The sequence below is a fragment of the Cervus canadensis genome, chromosome 16 (assembly GCF_019320065.1).
Source record: "Cervus canadensis isolate Bull #8, Minnesota chromosome 16, ASM1932006v1, whole genome shotgun sequence".
Classification (NCBI taxonomy): domain Eukaryota; kingdom Metazoa; phylum Chordata; class Mammalia; order Artiodactyla; family Cervidae; genus Cervus; species Cervus canadensis.
This window is the reverse complement of record NC_057401.1, coordinates 39,976,020-39,998,829: the sequence shown is the minus strand read 5'-3', so window position 1 is coordinate 39,998,829 and position 22,810 is coordinate 39,976,020. Positions and strand designations below refer to the sequence as shown.

Here is a 22,810-nt window from a genome sequence, read left to right as displayed (position 1 = left end):
CGCAGCACCTTGTGCACGGTGATTGGTGCTTCAATAAGAACGATAGACATCTAAGCCAATCGTTCTCCTCGAGTCTCCGGCGCCCGCCTCCTGCCCCTTTCCTCCTCCAATCCGAAACCACAACCGGGTGAGCGCGCGTTTACTCCCGGGAGAGGAGGCGGGCTGCAGCTCCGGCTCCTGAGGGAACCTCAGCTCCGGCTTTTTGGGGCTCTCGCGCGCGCGAGAACATGAGTGAATCCGGGGGACAGCGTGCCCGGCTCCGGCGCTATCCTGAGCTCCCGGTGTGGGTGGTGGAGGATCATCAGGAGGTGAGCGGGCGGCTGACGGGCCTGGGACAGGGTCCGCGAGGACTGAGGAGGCGGCGGAGCCTGGAGGCCAGAGAGCGAACCAGAATCCGAGCGAGTTGCATTGCTGTGGGGAAAACACCAGGACGGCGAGCTTGGAAGAATAGGCCTCGACATTTATGCGCCGCTTGTTACGAGTCCGACAACTCAGTGAACCCTTGCGGTTTGCCCAACATCCCACGGCCAACAACTAGTGGCTTCGGGATTCAAATGCGGTCAGTCGTAACTGCAGGGCCTCGAGTCCTTAACCTGCTCATAACAGGCTTCCTGCTGTCTCCCGGCCTCCCCTTCATATTCCTGTGGTGTAGGTGGGAGGCTTCTGTTGAGAAGGTGCAGTGTCATCTTGTGAAATGGGTACAGAGTAGCTCTCAGAGCCGTTAGTAGTATTGTGTGAATAGTGTGTGCATGAATCTTTTAACACGGCGCTATAAAGTTATTTTTCTGTTTTTTATAGTAGTGCCTCTTTAGCTAAAATGGTGCCCACATCTAGATTTCTGGAAGCCTGCGAGAGGCCCATGATCGAAGACTTTCTGTTTTTGATTGCTTTAATAATCCTTAGCAATTCTGTGGATGTTAAAGAAGAAGAGGCCGATTCCAGATTTGCGGATGAATAAAGAGAATAGGAAGGAAATTTAGTTTCTCAGGACCTACAGATAGTGTGCCTGGGTCTGAGAGCAAGCATGGGGTAGGTGGTGCGTTCAAATTCAATCTTAACTTAGAACTCTAGAGACTGTAACCAAACAAAGAGCCTTACAGGGGACCTAGCCCAGCAACCAGCATCCAGAAGGTGTGAGAAAGACGCAGAGACCCAGGGTAGCTTGAACACATCTTTTACACCAGAGTGTGTCTTAACCAGGAGTTCTTTTTTCTTTTTTTTCCTGAGTAACAAAGCTTGTTTCCTCACATTGTTTTTGAGTTTATGATGGGGGTAACATGCCAACAAGAGATGCCCATTAAAGTTTTCAGAGATATCAGTCCAAAGTACTGAGGAAAAAAATAAAATTTGAGCTGATTATCTAAACCATCTGTAATAACAAATTGCATATTTTCCTACTTCACAACTTCAGTTCAGTTCAGTCCCATTCGACTCTGCGACCCCATGGATTGCAGCACACCAGGCTTCCCTGTCCATCACCAACTCCTAGAGCTTACTCAAACTCATGTCCATCGAGTCAGTGATGCCATCCAACCAGCTCATCTTCTGTCGTCCCCTTCTCCTCCTGCCTTCAATCTTTCCCAGCATCAGGGTCTCTTCCAATGAGTCAGTTCTTCGCATCAGGTAGCCAAAGTATTGGAGTTTCAGCTTCAGCATCAGTTCTTCCAACAAATATTCAGGACTGATTTCCGTTAGGATTGACTGGTTGGATCTCCTTGCTGTCCAAGGGACTCTCAAGAGTCTTCTCCAACACCACAGTTCAAAAGCATCAATTCTTCAGCCCTCAGTTTTCTTTATGGTCCAACTCTTATATCCATACATGACTACTGGAAAAACCATAGCTTTGACTAGACGGACCTTTGTCAGCAAAGTAATGTCTCTGCTTTTTAATATGCTGTCGAGGTTGGTCATAGCTTTTCTTCCAGGGAGCAAGCATCTTTTGGTTTCATGACTGCAGTCACCATCTGCAGTGATTTTGGAGCCCAAAATTAAAGTTTCTCACTGTTTCCATTGTTTCCCCATCTATTTGCCATGAAGTAATGGGACTGGATTCCATGATCTTAGTTTTCTGAATGTTGAGTTTTAAGCCAACTTTTTCACTCTCCTCTTTTCACTTTCATCAAGAGGCTCTTTAGTTCTTTGCTTTCTGCCATAAGGGTGGTATCATCTGCATATCTGAGGTTATTGATATTTCTCCCGGCAATCTTGATTCCAGCCCGGCATTTCACGTGATGTACTCTACATAGAAGTTAAATAAGGGTGACAATATACAGCTGTGACATACTCCTTTGCCAGTTTGGAATGAGTCTGTTCCATGTCTAGTTCTAACGGTTCCTTCTTGGCCTGCATACAGATTTCTCAGGAGACAGGCAAGGTGGTCTGATATTCCCCTCTCTTGAAGAATTTTCCACAGTTTGTTGTGATCCTCACAGTCAAAGGCTTTGGGGTAGTCAATAAAGCAAATTTTTTCTGGAACTCTCTTGCTTTTTTCTTCACAGCTTGGGTGTGCTTCAAATTTTTTGTAGTTTAGCATTGTTTTTCAGCCTGAAGTTGAGTATAACTCATGATTTCAGTGCCAATCCTGAACATGTGCATGTGTCTTTTACAGGTTCTGCCCTATATATATCGGGCCATTGGCTCAAAACATCTTCCTGCAAGTAATATAAGTTTTGTGCATTTTGATTCACATCCAGACCTCCTTATTCCTGTGGATATGCCAGCTGACACTGTATTTGATAAGGAAACACTTTTCGGGTAATATGTGACTTTGTTAATGAGCTTTTTGTGTGTCTCAAATACACTTTGCAATAGATGATAAGCAGTTAAAAGAAATAGTTTTTGCTAAGCTCGTGAGTTTTGCTTTTGTTTTGTTTGCATTTTTTATTTTATTTAGAGCAAGTATGGACAAACTTTCTCAACAATCCAGATAGTAAATGTTTTTTAATTTATTTTTTAGTTGAAGGATAATTGCTTTACAGAATTTTGTTAGTTTCTGCCAAACATCAGCATGAATCAGCCACAGGTATGCATATGTCCCCTTCTTCTTGAACCTCCATCCCATCTCCCTACCAATCCCACCCCTCTAGATGGTCACAGAGCCCCTGTTTGAGTTCCCTGAGTTATACGGCAAATTCCCATCAGCTCTCTATTTTATGTATGGAAATGTAAGTTTCCATGCTACTCTCTCCATTCATCTCACCCTCTCCTTCCTTCCCCAGATAGTAAATATTTTAGACTTGCTGACCATATGGTCTCTGTTGCAGCTATGTATTTTTGCCCTTGTAGTATGAACTCAGCTGTAAGCACCATGTAAACAAGTGTCAGTGGCTGTGTTCCAATAAAACTTTATTTGGAAAAACAGGTGCCCAACCAATGTTTGCCAACCTTTGCTTTAGAATATAGAATTTTAAAAATAGAAGACTTTAGAAATCATCTGAGCCAATTCTCTCTTCTCCCCTTAGAAGTCTGATATGGAGGCACAGGAAAATGTGTCTTGAACTAATAGTTCAATAATCGTATGTGCAACACATCTTTAATTTGTGTATCCTTTCTTCCAGTATTGACTCCCTCCAACCTCCCTATATGTTTTATTTTCAGGTCACAGATCCTATTGATTTTCCATTATATAAAACCATAGTCAGTGAATGGTGACTTACGAAGTGTTCTTCAATGATAAAGTTCCCTGAAATCCTGTCATTGTCTTTTTACTTATGTATTTATTACAGTGTAGCCTATTCCTACAAAATAAAAAGTTATGTAGCAGTTATTCTCCTGTTATAATAAAAAATTTAAAATATAGTGCTTGTGTGAATTAATTTTAACCTACTGCATTTCTTTTAGTTGACTCTAAAACTGGCTCAGATCACTCATCTCTAAAGAAATGTGGTAACTCTACCAGTGTCCTTACTCTCTTTTATATTTAGAGGTTTTATATTTTATAAATTGAAAAAATTATGAAGCAGTTATGATGACTATACAGTTAGTCATAGAATAATAGTTTTAAATTTTTTCTGTATACCCTTAAAAATTCTTGAGGTTTTTTTTGTGTGTGTGGGTTATATTTAGTGATATTTACGATATTTGAAATTAAAACTGAGGTGTCTTAAATATTAATTCATTTCATGGAACTTCGCTGGTGATCCAGTGACTAAGACTTTAAACTCCCAGTTCAGGGGGCCCAAGTTTGATCCCTGGTCAGGAAACTAAATCCTATATGCTGCAACTTAATAAATAAATAAATAAATAAAAATATTTTTTAAAATGTTAATTCATTTCAAAATAATAGAACTTTATATGTTAGCATAAATATTTTTATGAAAGACAAACATTTTCTAAAGCAAAAAAAATTAAAATGGTAACAGTATTTAAATTTTTGCAGTTTTTTTAATAATTTGTTTTTTAATTTATTTGTTTTTTAATTTAAGGATAATTGCTTTACAGAATTTCATTGTTTTCTGTCGAACCGCAACATGAATCAGCCATAGCTTGCAGATCTTTTTAATACTTGCCTTTATAGAAAACAACTGAATACCCAAGATTCTGCATTCAGTCTATTATCATATATTGTTTTGGTGGAAGTATATGAAGAAAATTGAGAAGTATTTTGATAGCCTTCCCAGCTATTGTGTGTGTTTAGTTGCTCAGTCGTGTCCAACTCTTTGTGACCTTGTGGACTGTAGCCTGCCAAGCTCCTCTATTCATGGGGACTCTCCAGAAAAGAGTACTGGCGTGGGCTGCCATGCCCTCCTCCAGGGGATCTTCCCATCCTTGGAACCCAGGTCTCCCGAATTGCAGGCAAATTCTTTACCATCTGAGCCACCAGGGAAGCCCACCTAATTGTGAATATTCTTTAATACTATACCAAAACTTCACAAATGTTCATTCCTTAAAACTTAGTTGAAGTGTAGAATCCAGCATTCACATTCAAGCCTGATCAACTGTGGTTTATCAGTCAGTCTTCATTGTAAGAAAACTGTTCAGCTTTTAATTCAATTACAAGTGCTTTCCCTTGAGACAACCATGGTACTTCAGAGTATATTGCAGAAATGCTTTCTGTGTACTTCCTGTTTTGTCACACAGATTATTTTAAAATGTGTACTCAGGATCAAGATTGAATAAAATCATGAAAGACATTCTCATGCAAAACTGGATGGGAGTGTGGGGCACTGGTGCTTGGTATTGATGAGTACAGTGACAGCTAGTAGAGTTTGGTGCCTTTGCCTTGATTGATCTTAGAACATCAACCACCACTGTTTTGTACTGTCAGCATATATGTCAATACAATGAAAAAGGGAAATAATGCCTTGGTGTTATTAGGAAAACAGTTTTGGTCTAATGGTCACACTGAAAAGGTCCAGGAAACCCTGCAAGGTCCCTTGGACCACACTTTGAAACCTGCTATCTTAAAATATTCTTTTGAATGAAATTACATTTGGAAAAACCCACTCACTAATAGTTCTTATGCTTTCTCTCTGTTTCTTTTCCAGAGAATTAAGTATTGAGAATTGGATTATGCCTGCAGTTTATGCTGGCCATTTTTCTCATGTAATATGGCTTCATCCCACATGGGCTCAGCAAATCAGAGAAGGCAGGCATCATTTTTTAGTAGGCAAAGACACTTCTACCACAACAATCAGGTAATTTCCTCATATTCATGTGTATGAAAGGGAGTGGATACTTCTTTCTTGTTTTGGAATCCCTGTAATAACTTGTAAGTATCTCTACACAGAATTGGGGTCAGATTAGCCCTCAACTTTTCCAAAAAGAGTTCTTGAAACACCAGGAACAAGTTTTCCAGTCTCTTGATCTTTTTCACACACTGTTTGTATTTTGTTGCTGGTCAAGTTTATTTTTGAATAAAATGATCTTCATCCTCTGGAACCCTGGCTCTGTTGATAACTCCATTAAATCATTGGTGTACCTTATACAAATGTATTTAATAACACATTTTATTATTTTCTTCAAATGTAAGTGTTGTCGGCTGAGTTTAATAATTAGCGTTGATAAAGCAAAATTATCTCACTTTGATTTTTTTAATAAATTCAATGGCTTAAAAGTTGATTCAAAATTTTATCAATATGATTAGCTTTGATAATTTTATAATGTAAATTAAATAACAGCATCCTTTGACTTGAGTTATATGCACAACTATTTCTGTTGTGTAAGTTGTTTAACCAGTGTTTTGTGTATCTTGTGATACTGTACTATCTTTAGAAATACCAGAATGTTCTTGGCTTTCTAAATTCTCTTGTTATGGAGTGAATGTTTTAAGCAGTGGAATCATAACTTTTAGAACCTGGAGGATAGTAGAATGAAATGGTAATACATTGAAAATGAAATGCAGTCTTTCTCAATGAAAATGATACTTTTTATTTCTGATTTATTCTTAATATTGATAATAAAAGTTATACATAATACTGGCTTATATGAAATAGTGTTAGGGTTTTTATTGAGTACTTCAATGAGTAGGCCTTATTTAACCTGTAACAGGTTTCTGCAAAATCAAATCTCAGCAATCTGAAACAGACATTTGAAACTCAATGTGTAATAATAATATTAGGATGATATTGATTATCATGATTTTAGTTAATCCCGCAAATAAAAATTTATGAAAGAGACACACATATAGGTATGCAGCCTGAGATATGTGTGTGTGTGTGTGTATACAGATATGAACAAAGTAAGATATTCCTTATTAGAGAAAAATACCCATCTAAGTTGGTGGATACAGCATTTGTCTTAGGGTGGTGCATGCGTGCTAAGTCACTTGGGTCCTGTCCATCTTATTGCAACCCTATGGACTGTAGCCCACCAGGCTCCTCTGTCCAAGGGATTCTCCAAACAAGAATACTGGAGTGGGTTGCCATGCCCTTCCCCAGGGGATCCTTCCGATTCAGGGACCGAACCCTGAATAGCTCCTGCATTGGCAGGCATGTTCTTTACCACTAGCAACACCTGGGAATCTTAGGGTGGTACAGCTGTTAATAAGCTTGGATATTGGTTTTGTTATGTCGTTAATTTTTTTTTTAAGAAAGTTATATCTTTTTAAATATAAGGCTGTATATGCTGAAGAGGGGTGGATGAGAAATAAATATTAATACCATCATTTTAAATTGGATAGGTCCTACCCCTGGAAGAGCCATTTGGTGTCACTGTTCAAAGTACTTACCAAGGCATAATACAGTTGAAAAGCTAAGAACATGCTGATATGTCTAAAATAAAAAATCTGTAACTTGTGAAATGCTGCACAGGATTTTTTTAAGTTGCTTTACATATTAAAATATGTAATATTACAGTTATATAAAATTTAATAAAGCTTTGAAATATGTCAGAGGGAGTTTTTACCAAGAGATATTATTTCCAGGTATAATTTTTCTCTCAAGTGATTTTTTGGATGCAGTTCCAGCTGGTATGACAGAGATCCAAAGCACTGGTTAAACAGGATCTTTCATTTCTTTTCTCCAGTTAGAGTTTACCATGTGCAGTCCAGGGCCAATATGGCAGCCCTACAGTTAAACCCCAAATAATTTCTATCTTTTTGCTCCACCCTCTCTAGAGTGTGGCCTCTGAACTCAGAGTCCAAGTGGGGTTTGCTGCTACCATGTTCACATGCCAGTCAGTGGGGAGGGGAGAGCAAGGCTTTCTATACTTCTCTTACACTCACGACTTCTGGGCAGAGCTGAGTCAACTGGCCACACCTAGCTGAACGATGCGTGAGTGCGTGCTCAGACGCTTCAGTTGTGACTATCTCTTTGTGACCCCATGGACTGTACTGTCCATGGACTTTTCCAAGCAAGAATACTGGAATGGGTTGCCATTTCCTACTCCAGGAATCAAACCCTGACTCAGGGATCAAACCTGGGTCTCCTGCATTGCAGGCAGAAGGTAGATTCTTTACCTTCTGAGCCACCTACCTGCACAATAGACTACAAAATATGGTCTTTGGGCAGTTGTGTGTCAAGCTAGAAATTTGAGAACCCTGTTTCCAGAAACTACAAATATTAGAGACAGCTCTTAGTTTGTGTCAAATATGTCCTTTTTTGTATTCCTGAAATTCTATATGTTGCCGGCTAATTTGTCCACTTGTCTTGAAAGTAATTTTTTTCCTCTAATCCAGGGTTACAAGTACAGATCATTACTTCCTAAGTGATGGCCTTTATGTAACTGAAGACCTGCTGGAGAACCCAAAACCTTTACAGTTGGATGTAATTATGGTAAAACCTTATAAACTCTGTCACAGTCAAGGAGAAGATGATGTAGTGTCTTCTGCTAAGAAGCCAAAGCTAGCCCTGGAGGACTCAGAGAACACTGCCTCTACTAATGGTGACTCTTGTTCAGAAGGACTGGAAAAGGACACAGTGACACAGAGAAGGGACCACACTTGTCTACAACCATCATGTTCGTGTTCTTCTGAAAGCCAAGAATGCCAGACTGCAGTTAGCACTGGAGAGATTCTGGAAATTTTGGAGAAAAGGGATGCATTTGTTTTAGATATTGACTTAGATTTTTTTTCAGTCAAGAATCCCTTCAAAGAAATGTTCACTCAGGTAAATGTGGTGTTTTAAAAAGGTGCAATCAAAATCCAGATATAACTTTTGACTTCCCCCAAATAAAACTATTGATAGCTTGCTGATAACAAGAGCCTTACTGTTAATGTAAACAGTAAATTAACACACATTTTGTATATTATATGTATTAAATACTGAATTCTTGTAAGGTAGAGAAAAGGTTGAGAAAATCATAAGAAAATACATTTACAGTACTGAACTGTATTTATCAATACTATACATTTATGTGGTGTTTAAAGATAAACCTATATCAATGTGTCTTATATAAAACACTACTACATATATTACTAACACCAGATGTCAAAGATGAAAAGATGTGATAAAGTCATATTTATTTACATTTATAGTGATTCATACATTGATAACAAGGAAGCAGCAATGTGATTGCTTTAGGTAGCCTAATATAATCAATGTAATTACTTCATGGTAGCCTAACCTGGACACTAATGAATGAATCATTATAAAAATTTTATAGCATATTATAGTCATATTCATAATACAGTATTGGAAATGTTGTTATATACTTTTCAATACTACTTATCTGTGATAAGTTGATATGCAGTTTCTCCAGTTAGAGAGGCATGTATTCTTTAAAACGTAATTCATTGAAAGCAAAGTTATAAAGCCATAGGAAAACTAACATATTAATTTTATATTAAATATCATTCATCTTATGCCTATGTAAGGATAGGTTAGTATCTACATAAATTTTATTCATTCATGACATACCTAACTTTTTCTTAATTGTTTTCAATATTACTAGTCTGTACAGTTGGTATGCAGATTTTTTTTTTCAAATTGTTGCGAATCTCCAAAATCTTTTCCTCTCTACTGAAAAATATCCGTGTATAAATGATCCTGTGTAGTTCAAACCCATGTTGTTCAGAGGTCAACTGTAGTGTAATCTACAGCAAGAGTGGGGGGACCTTGAGTGCCCTCCCAACTTGCAAATAAGAGAGAAAAATTGCCCACTGTTTCTTTCCTGCTGTTGTGAATGTACCAGTAACTATAACTTCCAGCGTTCAGAATTATAAAATGACTTTAGAGATGTTTAGAAAACATGAGAATGGGCATACCTGGAGGCTAAAAAACCTGACTTTATGAATTTATCCTACAAGTATACTCACCAAATATCTGTAATGAGAATTTCTAAAAGGTTACATAAGTGACTTAAATGGCAGTTACTTCTTTTCCAGGGCCATAAGGAAACCTGGGGAAGTGGGGATTTTGTGTCCTTTATACCCTTGGGTGCTATTGAACTTTTTGAAAAGAGCATGTATTGTACTTTATAATGTAATAGCTATTTTTTTTAAAGAACATGTTTGGTAGTCAGAAAGATTTAAGTTCTGTTTGTTACTTGTACTGCTTATTAGCTGCATGATCTTGGAAAAGTTACTTAACCTTTCAGATCCATGGTTTCTTCAAGTATAAAATCAAAATAATAATCATACCCAATCACAGAATTGTTATATGAGGATAGTGCACAGCACTGTGCTTAAGGAATTTTAGATCTTGCCTATAGACCCTTCCTGACAGTGCTCCCATATGGGGCCAGGTAGACCTACCTCTAAAGGGGCTGCCTGGCTGTGCTAAACGAGGACACACTTTCTCCTGCAAAATCCTCCCATTGTATCTGTTTGTACTCTAGCATTCTCTCCTGTGGCTAGGGAATGGACTGCAAAGTGCAAGTGGAAAGTTTTCTTTTATTGTTACAGAGATACATACATTTCCTATACACTTGATCTTAGCCAAAAGGCTGAGAAGTGATTGTATTTCCTATACATAGCTAAAATCTATTTAGATGCTAGGATGTATCCATTTATAAAGTAGAACAGTATTAGAAATATTTTCATTCATTACCTATTAGCCATCAAGTCTTCTTCCTTAATTAATTTTTATACATTGTTATCATGCCCAGATGAATAGTTAGCCTAAAAAAGGGATAATATTTACAATGAAATAATGAATTACATTATTCCCTGATTTCCTAGACTTCCTCTAAATGATTATCTAAGATATTCTTGTATCAATGTCATTTTTTACTTAAAGTATATCATTGAAAAATTAATCTTTTTTCTACTATATGGGTTCTTTGTTTTGTTTTCCAGGAGGAGTACAAAATCTTACAAGAGCTGTACCAATTTAAAAAGCCTGGAAGCAACCTGACAGAGGTATCCTTCGTTTCTTTTGGTCTTGTCTAAAGGGCTTCCCTTTAGTGGTAAAGAATCTGCCTGCCAATGCAGGAGATGCAGGTTCCATCCCTGGGTCCACAAGATCCCCTGGAGAAGGGAATGGCAACCCACTCCAGTATTCTTGCCTGGGAAATCCCATGGACAGAGGAACCTGGCTGGCTACAGTCCAGGGCATTGTAAAAGAGCTGGACACAACTTGGTGACTAAACAACGATTTATCACATAGCTAGTAGTATCTTACCTGATATTAGGTTATTCTCAAATAGCAGCCCCAAATCTTGATATGTGTTTCTTGGGGAAACCCATGGTTAGTACTTGAAAATCATGTGTTAACTGATTGAATTGAAATTTTCATTGTAATGGGATTTCACTTATTTTTTGAAAGAGTAACTATATAATCTCAGCTTTTCAATGTGCTTAAAGGAAGATTTGGTAGATTGTGTTGATAATCGAATTCATCAATTAGAAGATTTAGAAGCTGCTTTTGCTGATTTGTGTGATGGCGATGATGAAGAAACTGTACAGAAATGGGCTTCAAACCCTGGGTAAGACTCAAATATTTTTTTTCTTCAACTCTACTGTATTTTAGTCCTAGATATATTGCTAAATTTGCTAGATAAATTGCTTTTTAAAAATTCCTGTCTCTTGCTATGTGTATTACCTATTCAGAATATTCAGTGCAGTTTTCACTTTAAAATAAAATGTTCAGAAACATCCCTGAAATATAAATATTGTAGAACTTTATTGTCATTAAGGAAGGCAGTGGTATGGAAGAATAAACCATTGTAATATTAATCATATCAATAACTACTAATTAGGCACTTTAACATAAGTTAGTTTTTTCTCTTTAGTAGAGGGAACTAGATCTAAAAATGATTCCCCCCTCTTTGAAATTTTGTTGGAAGAGGGAGAGATAGAAATAAGTCTCAGAACATGATTCTCCCCAGAAATATTTTGTGTACCTACTATTTGGTGATTTTGTGAAGTCTCAAGCCAAACTTAAGCTTAAATCAAACAAAATAGACAACTTTAGAATCCTGAATCTAGCCCACAGATGGAGCCACCTTCCACTGAAACCCACCCATCTGCTGACGCTTAGCTCTTCACCACCTGCAGGCAGTTCTGTCACAGACCTGAAGAAAAAACAAAGGAAAAGTAAGACAGCAAGAAAAGTCTCCCCAAACTTAGCATACCCCCAAAAGGGTCATACCCTCAGCATGAACAAGTCTTCACTATTCCTAAGGAAGTAGAAGAGGTGGATGACTAGGGTCCAGAACCCCAGAAAGTGTCGTTAATAAGAAGGAAGAAGTAACAGGATCAGTGGATAGACAGGCCTCCATACCTCCATTTTTGTTTACTTTTTCCCTCCCAGCAGATGAGTGGGTATTGGTAGATGAGGCATTAAAATACTCAAAACATTAATTAATCAAGGCTTCCAAAGAGTTCCACCTATATTAAATAACTTAAAAGCACCATTGTTATTATATCAAATGGTATAGAACTTTACCAGTTATAATTGTATATGTCAATAAATATGTCCTGAATTTTTTTCTCAGCTTTTGGGAAACTATCTTTTTTCATCACGGTATGCTAAAGGCACTTAGTTTTACTGCTGATCAAAGTAATTTTTAAAGTTATAGTAGAATTTTCATTCTTAAAGAAGAAAATCGCAGTTTCTTGAGTGCTAATTTTCAATCTTTAATGCAATCTGTAATCTTTTAAGTAAGGAAACAGCAGGGAACATTTATTTCTTAATATTTTAAGACGATATTTGAACAACTCTTATCTTTCATTTCCAAAACATCATATAAAACATATTGTTAATGGTAAATTTTAAGGGTAATGTATGATTTGCTACTGTCATTTTAATTGAGGTGGTGTAATGTTTAATTGAGGGGTGCTTTTTTTCAGAATGGAATTACTAGGTCCACTGGTACAGAGTTTGAAAAAACGGATGGAAGCACCGGACTATGAAATGGTAAATGTTTATATTGAAGTATAAAATTCACCCTTTAAGAAAGGCATTTTTGTGGCTAGAAAAATGTGCCCTCTTTTAAAGTGATTCACTCTTATTTGTGTTCCTGGAAAGCATGAATGGACATTTTTTTTGTGGAAAAAGTATATACTTTTTAGAAGCCAGAATACTGGAAAAGCTTTCCAGGAAAAACATGCTTTTGCTAATTTTATGTATGAAGTAAAAGTGCTGTTGACTTTTTACACTTGATCTTAGCCAAAAGGCTGATGAGTGATGCTATGGACTTTTTAATTTTGTCTATGATCAGATATTCCCTTGCCAGAGTAAAGAAAGTATACAATTTCTAAATTTGCTCATTCTTTATTCATTCATTTTTATACTCCTTTCACACTTCTTTTTTTCCTCTCTGAAAACTTTTCTGATTAAAAAAACCAGACAGACAAAAGAAGGCTCTGTGGCCAGCACATCTTGACTATATTAGCTGTATAACTTTGTTTGCACAGCAAATCTGAATACTATTTTAAAAGAAGATGCCCTTAATGGTAATTTCTTTATTTTTATATCATTTTGCAAATCTGAGTATAAATTTTCCCATTTGAAATTCAGGTCCCCTTTTCTCAAATTTTGTGCCAGAGCTGAGACCACCAGTTCTGCTTCTTTTACTTGTAGTGTTTATTTAATAAATTGTGGTTTTACTTTAGTGTTTTATTTAGTTGTGGTATATAATCAAATCACCTTATTTGAACTGAAGTTTATATATTGATTTAATCCTAGTTTTGTAAGAATAGAAAATAACAGCAAAAGACTATTTGGTTAAATCAGAGCTAACTCAAAGCTCGCCTTTTTTTTTAATGGCAAATTTTAAAAATGATAGAAGACTCTTAGGGTTTAAAAGTGCTTTGAGCTCATATGATATTATTGAAAGTATCTTCTACTTTAGTCATTACTTTGCATCTGAATTTTCTGGTGAGGGGGCAAGAGTTTTCTACATTGTTTGTTGAGAAAAAGGATGGCATAGGCCTGGTAGCAGATTGTGTAGCCAGATGCGAAGTACCCATAGCTGCAGGATTAGAACACTAAGTACTTTGATCATTTTAGTAGAAAAGAACATGCAGAGTCTCTCTCCTTAGTGTATTGACCAATCATTGCCAGTTAAATCTTTGATGTGTATCCAGAGCCTCCAGTAATATAGTAAATTAATGGTTTTTTTACATGCTTTGTACTTAGGTACCCTAGGCAAAACTATAACATATTTGAATTCCAGTTTTTAAAACTTTAAAGCAGGGGCTGCAAAATGTCAGCCTGTGGGCCATTTCTTGCTCTCAGGCATATTTAGTTTAGTGCTGAGACTGAAACACCAGTCATTTACATTTAAAACACATGTATATCAGTATATGTGGTTATATATAAAGCATGCACGAGAAACTTGAAACAGTAGGTTCAGTAAGGTAGGAGAAAGACTTTCATCTTGTATCCTCTTGAAGCTTTAAATGTAGTGCTTGTTGTATGTATTTAAAAAGTAAAATAATGTCTTGAAAGAAAGGAAATATGAGAATACTATGTATAGACTTAAAATCAATTTTTAGAATCTTAAGTAAAGTGAATAACTTGATAGAAAATGTAAATTGTCAAAATAGACTCAAGTAAAGACAGAAACAGAGTGAATCTACAATCATAAAATAAATTTTAAAATTGTTCCTAGAAAAGGCATCAGGCCCAAAAAGGTGTACAGACCAGTTCTTCCAAAACATCAGAAAATAGATAACTTCTGTGGCATGGAAACTGTTAAGGAAAAAGCAATCCTAATCCACAAAAATATTAAAAATTTAGTCAGCAAGGCCATTAATCGTTAATGAGTCTTCTAAAGACAACAACATTACCATGTAATTTTTAATTGTCTTATTTTCAGGTTCACCAGGCTGGTCTAACCTGTGATTATTCAGAACTCCCTCACCATATCAGCACAGAACAAGAAATTGAACATCTTATTCAGTCTTTGCATAATGTTCTAAAAAATTTACCAAAACCTACTCTAGTGACAATTGCAAGGTAAGTGTAGTAGCTTGAATAATGGCCCACCAAATATGTCCATGTCCTAATCTTCAGCACTTATATGAGTATGGTGCCTTATATGGCAAAAGGGACTTTGCAGATATGATTAACTTAAGGATCTTGAAAATGAAAAGATTATCCTGGATTATCTGGGTGAGCCCAGTGTAATCACAAAGGTCTTAATAGGAGGAAGACAGGAAGGTCAGGATGAGAGAGTGGAGGATGCTAGACTGTGGACTTTGAAGATGGGGTTTGAACTGAAAAGTGCGGGCAGCCTCTGAAAGCTGGAGAGGCGGGGAAGCAGATTCTTTCCCTAGAGCCTAGAGAAGAAATACAGCCTTGCCAGCACCTTTGTTTTAGGACTTCTGACCTCCAGCAGAACTATAAGATGATGAATTTGTTTTACTTTAAGTCACTAAGTTTGTAGTGATTTGTTACAGTGGCAGTAGGAAATTAAGTCTCCATAGATGAATCTAATGATTACTATTACAATAGTTCTTACCAACTTTTTACCTACTCAGCTCAAAATTCAAGTGTTATATTTTCTCTTTCCTATTGGTGGTAGCTGGCAAACAGCATACAATTCCTGTTATCTTGTCTTTGAAGTTGGTGATGTTATTCAGTTGAACATAAGAAATTCCCTTATCTGTGTCATACAGATAAATATTTAGCTGCTGCCATGTTTTACATTTGAATGTATAAATGTGCTGAATAGTTACAGCAGTTTAATAAAAATTTCTGTGTTAATCTTTGGACTCATTCTGCATGGAAGTGTTTCTAAAATAATACTTTAAATGTTCAGGCAAGTTATATTTACATATTTTATGACAAGTTTTTTGTGACTCTCTTTACCATTCTGAATGAATTCATAAATAATCTAATCTACATACACATAGGGCTTCCCTGATAGCTCAGTTGGTAAAGAATCCGCCTGCAATGCCGGAGACCCCAGCTGGACTCCTGGGTCAGAAAGATCTACTGGAGAAGGGATAGGCTACCCACTCCAGTATTCTTGGGTTTCCCTTGTGCCTCAGCTGGTAAAGAATCCACTTGCAATCAGAGACCTGGGTACAATCCCTAGATTGGGAAGATCCCCTAGAGAAGGAAAAGGCTACTCCAGTATTCTGGCCTAGAGAATTCCATGTACCATACAGTCCATGGGGTTGCAAAGAGTCAGACACAACTGAGTGACTTTCACTTTCTTTCTTTCACATACACATGTAATTTAAATATATTTAGATAGCATATACAATGTGTAGATGATGTAATTGTCTTAGTCTGTTCCGGCTGCAATAACAAAAATACCTTAGACCAAGCAGCTTATAAACAACGGATATTTCTCACAGTCCTGTAAACTAGGAAGTCCAAGATGAGAGTACCAGCAGATTCACTGTCTGGTGAGGACCTGCTTCCTGATTCATAGACAGCCATCTTCTCTCTGTAACTTCACATTGAAGGAAGGGGTGAAGATGCTCTCTGGGGTCTCTTTAATAAAGGTATTAATCTCATTCATGAGGACTCCACCCTCTGACCTGATCACCTTCCAAAGAACCCCCACCTCCAAATATAATCATATTGGAATTAGATTTCAACACAGGAATTTTGGGGGCACATAAACATTTAGCTTATAGCAACAACCTACCTACACATATAATTTAAATATATATTAAATATATACACACACTAAAAAAATAATAGCATAAAGGAGAAAGAGTAATTGATGATAAAATAATACATATTAAAATGCCACACCAAACTGGAATTTTTACAAAGAGTCACTAAATGTAACAGTTAAAAATGCAGACAGATCCAACCAGTTGTATTGCCCAAATACCGTGAACAGCACTGCTATAGAAACATGGTTATTCTAGTCACAGCAAGCTCTTGATAAAGTTCTGAACTTAAAGTCTAATCTTCCCTCAGTTCACAGAGTATCTGCATTCCTGGAAAATTTAGTTTAAACCATTTCAAAAATACAGCAAACTATTTGTAGAAGACTATTAAAAATAGGTTCAAAAAATTAAAACCGAATTTTTCACTTGTTTAAGTGCTCCACTTTATTTGGAAACTGCAGGACACAGGAAAATTCATATTCATATTCATATTGCAGTAGTATCCTACATATTGCAAACACTCAAAATATGCAGACCCTCTCTCCTAATTGTTATTGTGACAAAAATGTACCTGCAGATTTCTAAAACTCCCTCCTGAGGGTTGCTCCCATCAAGAGCTACTCTAATACTGTTTTCAAGAAGACAGAAATCTGTGTGAAAGCATCAAAGTGTCCCTTATTTGTTAAGGCTAATAAATTAAGTTTTTACATATCATACTTTCTGCAAGGTCTTTATCCATATGTATGTGTTAGACAGTATTTAATAATTTAAAATTGCTCTGTGTCATTTATCATGTGTTACATGTTTATATCAAGCCTCAGATATAGCCTAATTATCATAGAATGAAATGAGCTCATCAGAAGTCTTACAGGTTATTTGTTTAGGTCTAAAATACTTGTTAAGGAGTAGGCTAGATAACTAATTTCATTTCCTTCTATAAACATTTCCATGCCATTTTCCAATCTAGTGGAATTTCCAATGGCTTTCCTCACCCTAGTCCAAAACCAGGAGGCACTGATAAAATCATTTTAGATACTAACCCAGCTAAAATTGTCAACAACATTGTTACTGGCTGGTACCACCCAAATTGTAGTCAGTGATTCTAGAAAGCCTCAAAATACAGATTCCTGCCCCACACCTCTTTGCTCTTTCCTCCTTAATACTACCTAGGAGACTAATCCCAACACCAGCACATCCACACATTTCATTTTGGATGATCTTGTACACTTGTGTGGTGAGCAGATTATTTATAGAGGCAGAACCCTTTTATCAGTTGGAAAGCCTCCACCCTCATAATTTCTATCCTGTTTGTACACATAATAAAAGAATGTGAAACATGATGCCCAGTCACTAATATAATTAGCACCAGTGTTCCCAAGCAACATCTCCCTCTTATGGAAACAAGGGCCTAGTACTAAGCACTGAGGCTTTGGAGATGTGCTTTATGGTGTTGAATCCCATCATCAGCACATAGCCGTGCAGGTTAATCTTTCTCTGTTTGACTCCTTTAAAGGGATGGTAAAGGTATCTATTTCATAGAGTTGCTGAGAAAGTTAAAGAACATAATACATGTAACACGCCTGACATATAGTCAAGGTTTAGTAGCTTTCAGTACAGCTTCATTTTTACTTTACATTGAATTCAACACACACAGGCTTTTCCTCACTGCCCAGTATGATCTCATTCTACTTATGTATATTTTTCTTTTCTTTCCTTTCTCTTTCTCTTCTCGGTTCCAGGTCAAGTCTGGATGATTACTGTCCTTCTGAGCAAGTTGAAACCATTCAAGAAAAGGTCCTCAGTGTACTACGCTCCCTCTATGGGACTCTAGACATTCACCTGGTGTATTCAGCAGAGTCCACTGCATCTTGAAGCATCACAGCACTAGGCTTCTGTTACAGCTTGATGTAGTAACAGGGTTTTCATTAACTTATTTTCAAATGAGTCTTCCAGAGAATACCTTAATATTATTGAATAACTTTCCATTTAAAATTTTTCAGGTATTTTGAATCTCCAAACAGATATCACCAGTTGTTGAATGATGACAAATTTTTTTGGCATCAAGCTTACCCCTCAGTGACGGATCTGATGCTCATCTTTCTTTTTATCTGTCACTGTCATCTTCACTTTTGTGATGGGTTTTTCCGCTTTTCCCCGCTTCTTAGGTCGGTTGGACTACATGAGATTCACTCATTCATTTATTCATTCATTCAGCCAACTGACATTTTTTGAACTCATACATGTGCTGGTCATAATTTAGTGCTGAATATATGGTTACAAACAGAATAGACAAGGCCCCTGCCCTCCTGGTGGACAGCTAAGAAGTGTATTAAGGATTGTGAGACATGTTATAAAGGAAAGGAGAACCACAAACATGTTTAAGTGTACTATTAGTACTCAGGGCATCCTGGCCTTACAGGAAAGTAACATTCTCAAAAGCTACTACCAAAAAAAGTAAATAAGTAAATAAATTAGCCAGTCCATGAATATTTCCAGGATTTAGGATTCTGGCCCAGCTCTTAGGGAATGCTTTCAACATTGTTGCTGTTAAGGAGGTCTATTTGAGTAAATTCAATCAAACAAAAAACAACTTTTCTTTGCTAATCAATAAAATCCCCCAGGGTTTTTATTCCTCCAGATGGTGAGTATGGGAGTCAAATAACCTTATAGTTCCTAAGTGCCACTTTATTGGCAGTCTTGGTTGATAGTTTTTTCAAATAAACTAGCTTTTTATGTAAATAGTAGGGAAAAACTTAAGTCCTTGATTCTGATATCATAAATACCCAAGGATGTAACTGCCTTCCACGAGTCTCTCCATGAGTGAGAGAGCCTACCTAAGCTACTCTTGATCATGAAACTTTTCGTTTACATAATTTGCCAAAGTCTTCCTCTCTTCAGTATTCCTCATGTTCAGTAATCATTTTTTACCTGCCTGCTTGGTTTCCTTTAAAAAGTAGGATGTCACTTAAAGAAAAAAACCACCCAGCCCTCACTTTTAGCACAGCAGTTATTTTCATTTTCGCACATATCTTTCAAGACTTGCACAGGTGTTTCTGTTGAGTTGCATGTAGCTGAAATTACAGTGTTTCCTAACTTAATACCCAAGGTCATGTTGCCATTGCCACTCAGTAGATGGCACCAGATCCCCTTTTTCCAATGATTGTATTTTACAGCAAACCTTTCTTGTCCCTAAGTTGATTTCCCAAGACTGATAAGTATACATGCTTATTTCTGTTGTGAAAAGCAAAGCAAAGTGATTTAGCCTTCCATTTTGATAGAACATTGTATGCCAGAAAGTGTAATTTCCCTGTAAAATCAGAATTGCAAAAAGTGCTATTTATTTTTCAGTGTTGAAAAAATTTTATTACAGTTCTGTAAGTGAGGTTGCTTTTATAAGTAAATTATTTTGTCTGATAAAATAAATTAAAAAGTGTGTTAAGGTTTTAAAGATTTAAAACCAAACTATAGAACTAATTAATCGTATTTGGTCTTGGGGTGTTCCTAGCATTGATCTTGGAAGTTTGGTTTAATAGTCATTTATTATGGGTCCCATGAACTCAGATGACGTTCATCATTGTTTTTAACTCAGGTAGAATGAAAGGGCATCAGTTTCCTTTTTAAGAATATTCACATTGTTCTCATGCTCTGTAATTCTCTTTGAAGAATAAAATTCAGTTCCTACTTGTTAAGTGGAACCAAGTTAGTAAACTATGTCTCTGCACATTTCAAACGGGAAGGTACTTAGTTTATCAAGACATCCATCATTTCTATTCTATTCTAAGTACCAATGAGGAATACCACAGTACAGTGCTTTGAATTATGTACGAATATCACTCAGGCATGGGATTTTGAGCAACTTTTTGAAAAATGCGACTTAAATGTTAGATTAGGCCGTAACTTTGGTAACTGACAAGTATATATTTCCCAGTATCTAGGGGGAAATTTTTTTGTAGGCGTCTTATCATTGTCTTATAGGTTCCCAGGAAACTCTTAGTCAAAGGCCTTCACTCTTTATATGATGTCCTCTCCATATCTTCATTTTAGTAGTAGTGGCCCCAGATTGCTGACAGTATGTGCATCACACTGCAAATAGTTTATAGTATATTTCTTAGTATAAGATTTCTCATTTACCAAACTTAATAGAAACCACTTTCATAAAACTTACGAAATTTTTGTTAGACATCTTTCAGAAATGCTCAAGATACCTGAGGATCATGTGTGAAAATACTCACTATGGGACTGTTCTGTACCACCTGGTCATCCTGCATTGCTGCACTCTCTTAAAATGCTTGTTTGTGAACTAACTGGTCCTGGACCACCTCTGGCTTTGTAGATCTAGCTGCCCTCATGGAATTCCAAACATCAGTGCCTTCTTTTCCTTTATTCTCATTTGAGTTCAACAAATGAAGTTAAGAGTGACTACAAAGGTTTCTGTGGACTGTAATTCTTAGGAGAGAGTTCTCTGAACAGTGAACACTCTCGGCACTCACTGGAAGGGTGTAGCTTATCATTACAGAGTAGTAAGCCGGGATTCTGTACATTAGTATCTTGTGAGTTCAGTTCCTGTGATTCAGAAGCAAGAGTGCGTTTCAAAGGCTGAGGCTGTACAGTTCCACTTCCGTCAAAGACCTTCCTTTTTGACTAGGCAGCCAGCCTCCAGCTCCAGCATTCCTACCACGTCTGTAACTTTAGACGGCCTTCACCAGCAAGCAGATCTCTGAAGCTGCCTGATAGGCATCAGCACTGTTTAGAAGCCTTACCACCCTAGTTGATGTGAATCATGCCAAGGTTAAGACAAGAGGTGTCACGACTGAAACAGAGCATCGTGGTAGGAGTGTGAGCTTCCAAGGGGGTGTCTGTCCGGCTCCAGTGCCCCCTTCTTCCAGCTGTGGGACCTCAGCCTCAGCTTCCCCTTTACAGTGATAGTGTGAGAAATAACATGTATAAAGCCCTTAGCACAAAAGCCATTCAGCAAACATTGGCTTTCATTTGCAAATCCAGTCCTACTTATGAAATTCTGTGAGGGCTATTCCAAGTCTCAACTGCTCTTCTCCTGCCTCCTAAACCCTGGTCTTTTTAAACCCCACGTTAGCTTCCACTGTATTCCTGTGAATAGTGGAATTTCACTTTCTTTATTCAAAGAAGGCAGGTCCTTGCCCATAAGGAAAAAAGTAACAGAGGGCTTTAAGCAGAGATACTTAAAACTCTTGTCTTGAATTGGTGCAAGCATCCATTTATTCACAATTGTAAAACTTGTGCAGTTAAGAGGGTCTGGGATATAAAAGCCTGCTGCAGTCTCCCTCTACCCTACCCCTCCTGCTGCTGGTAGATAAAGCTAGAATCTGTGGGGCAAAAACTGTGATGGAGACAATGTTTGGAAGTTGCTACCCCCAGCCACTTATAAGTTACCTTCATAGAGCCACTTTTGACATTGGTTATTTATTTATAGGTGACGTCCAGCAACAAAGCCCCTCATGAACCAACCAGGGCATGACAGGGAGGTGGGAGTAGAGTATCTACAAGCAATTCACTGTTGTTTCTAAACCATCCACAAACATTCCCTTTCTCTGGGCCTCAGCATTTTGACAGAGCAGCCTCCACTTGTGGAAAGTTAAGGGAAGTGGCATCATTAGAGGAAGGGGTAACACCTCTTATCAGCTTCTAAGCATGCTGTCTTTGAGAGCAAATTGAACAAATACAGGTATTGATATAGGAACAAATATTTTCCAAGGATTAGGTGTGTTAAACACCTGAGCCCAAAAGAACTACAAGATAATACCTGTAGTCTATAATGATTGTGTCCATAGAATAACTTAGTTATAAACAAAGGAAAGGCAGTCGTGTCAGTTTTCCAGCTTTTGTGATCTGTTCTCTTATAGATAAACCTGATAAACCAAGTTCCACAATGCTGGTGTCAACATGACATGAAAATCCATTTAGTTCGTTACAGGCCAATATCACTGATGAACATAGATGCAAAAATTCTCAACAAAATTCTAGCAAATAGAATTGAACAACACATTATAAAGCTCATACACCATCTCATGCACCATATATAAGTCAGGTTTATTCCAGGGATGCAAGGAATCTTCAATATACATAAATCAATCAGCCTGATACACTATATTAATAAATTGAAAGATAAAAACCATATGATCATCTCAATAGATGCAGAAAAAGCCCTCAACAAAGTTCAGCATCCATTTATGATAAAAACACTTCAAAATGGGCATAGAAAGAACCTACCTCAACTAGTAAAGGCCATATATGAAAAGCCCACAGCAAACATTATTCTCAATGGTGAAAAACTGAAAGCATTCCCTCTAAAATCAGGAACAAGACAAGGGTGTCTGCTCTTACCACTATTATTCAACATAGTTTTGGAAGTCTTAACTACAGCCGTTAGAGAAG

General features: G+C 37.2%; 1 protein-coding gene across 3 annotated transcripts; it reads left to right on the top strand.

Moving 5' to 3' along the window:
• Positions 1–140: 140 nt before the first annotated feature.
• Positions 141–20,825, top strand: C16H5orf22 (chromosome 16 C5orf22 homolog). Of its 3 annotated transcripts, none has more exons than XM_043488862.1 (9): positions 141–308; positions 2,609–2,754; positions 5,487–5,636; positions 8,117–8,546; positions 10,676–10,738; positions 11,183–11,304; positions 12,671–12,737; positions 14,644–14,783; positions 18,139–20,825. In XM_043488862.1, the coding sequence occupies exons 1-9, from the start codon at positions 228–230 to the stop codon at positions 18,269–18,271; spliced, it is 1,332 nt and encodes a 443-aa protein (XP_043344797.1). In that variant the 5' UTR covers positions 141–227; the 3' UTR covers positions 18,272–20,825. The 3 variants fall into 3 exon arrangements, with proteins under 3 accessions (XP_043344797.1, XP_043344799.1, XP_043344798.1); XM_043488863.1 differs by lacking the exon at positions 141–308 and adding an exon at positions 344–559; XM_043488864.1 differs by lacking the exon at positions 2,609–2,754 and having other exon boundaries at positions 170–308.
• The last annotated feature ends 1,985 nt before the right edge of the window (positions 20,826–22,810 follow it).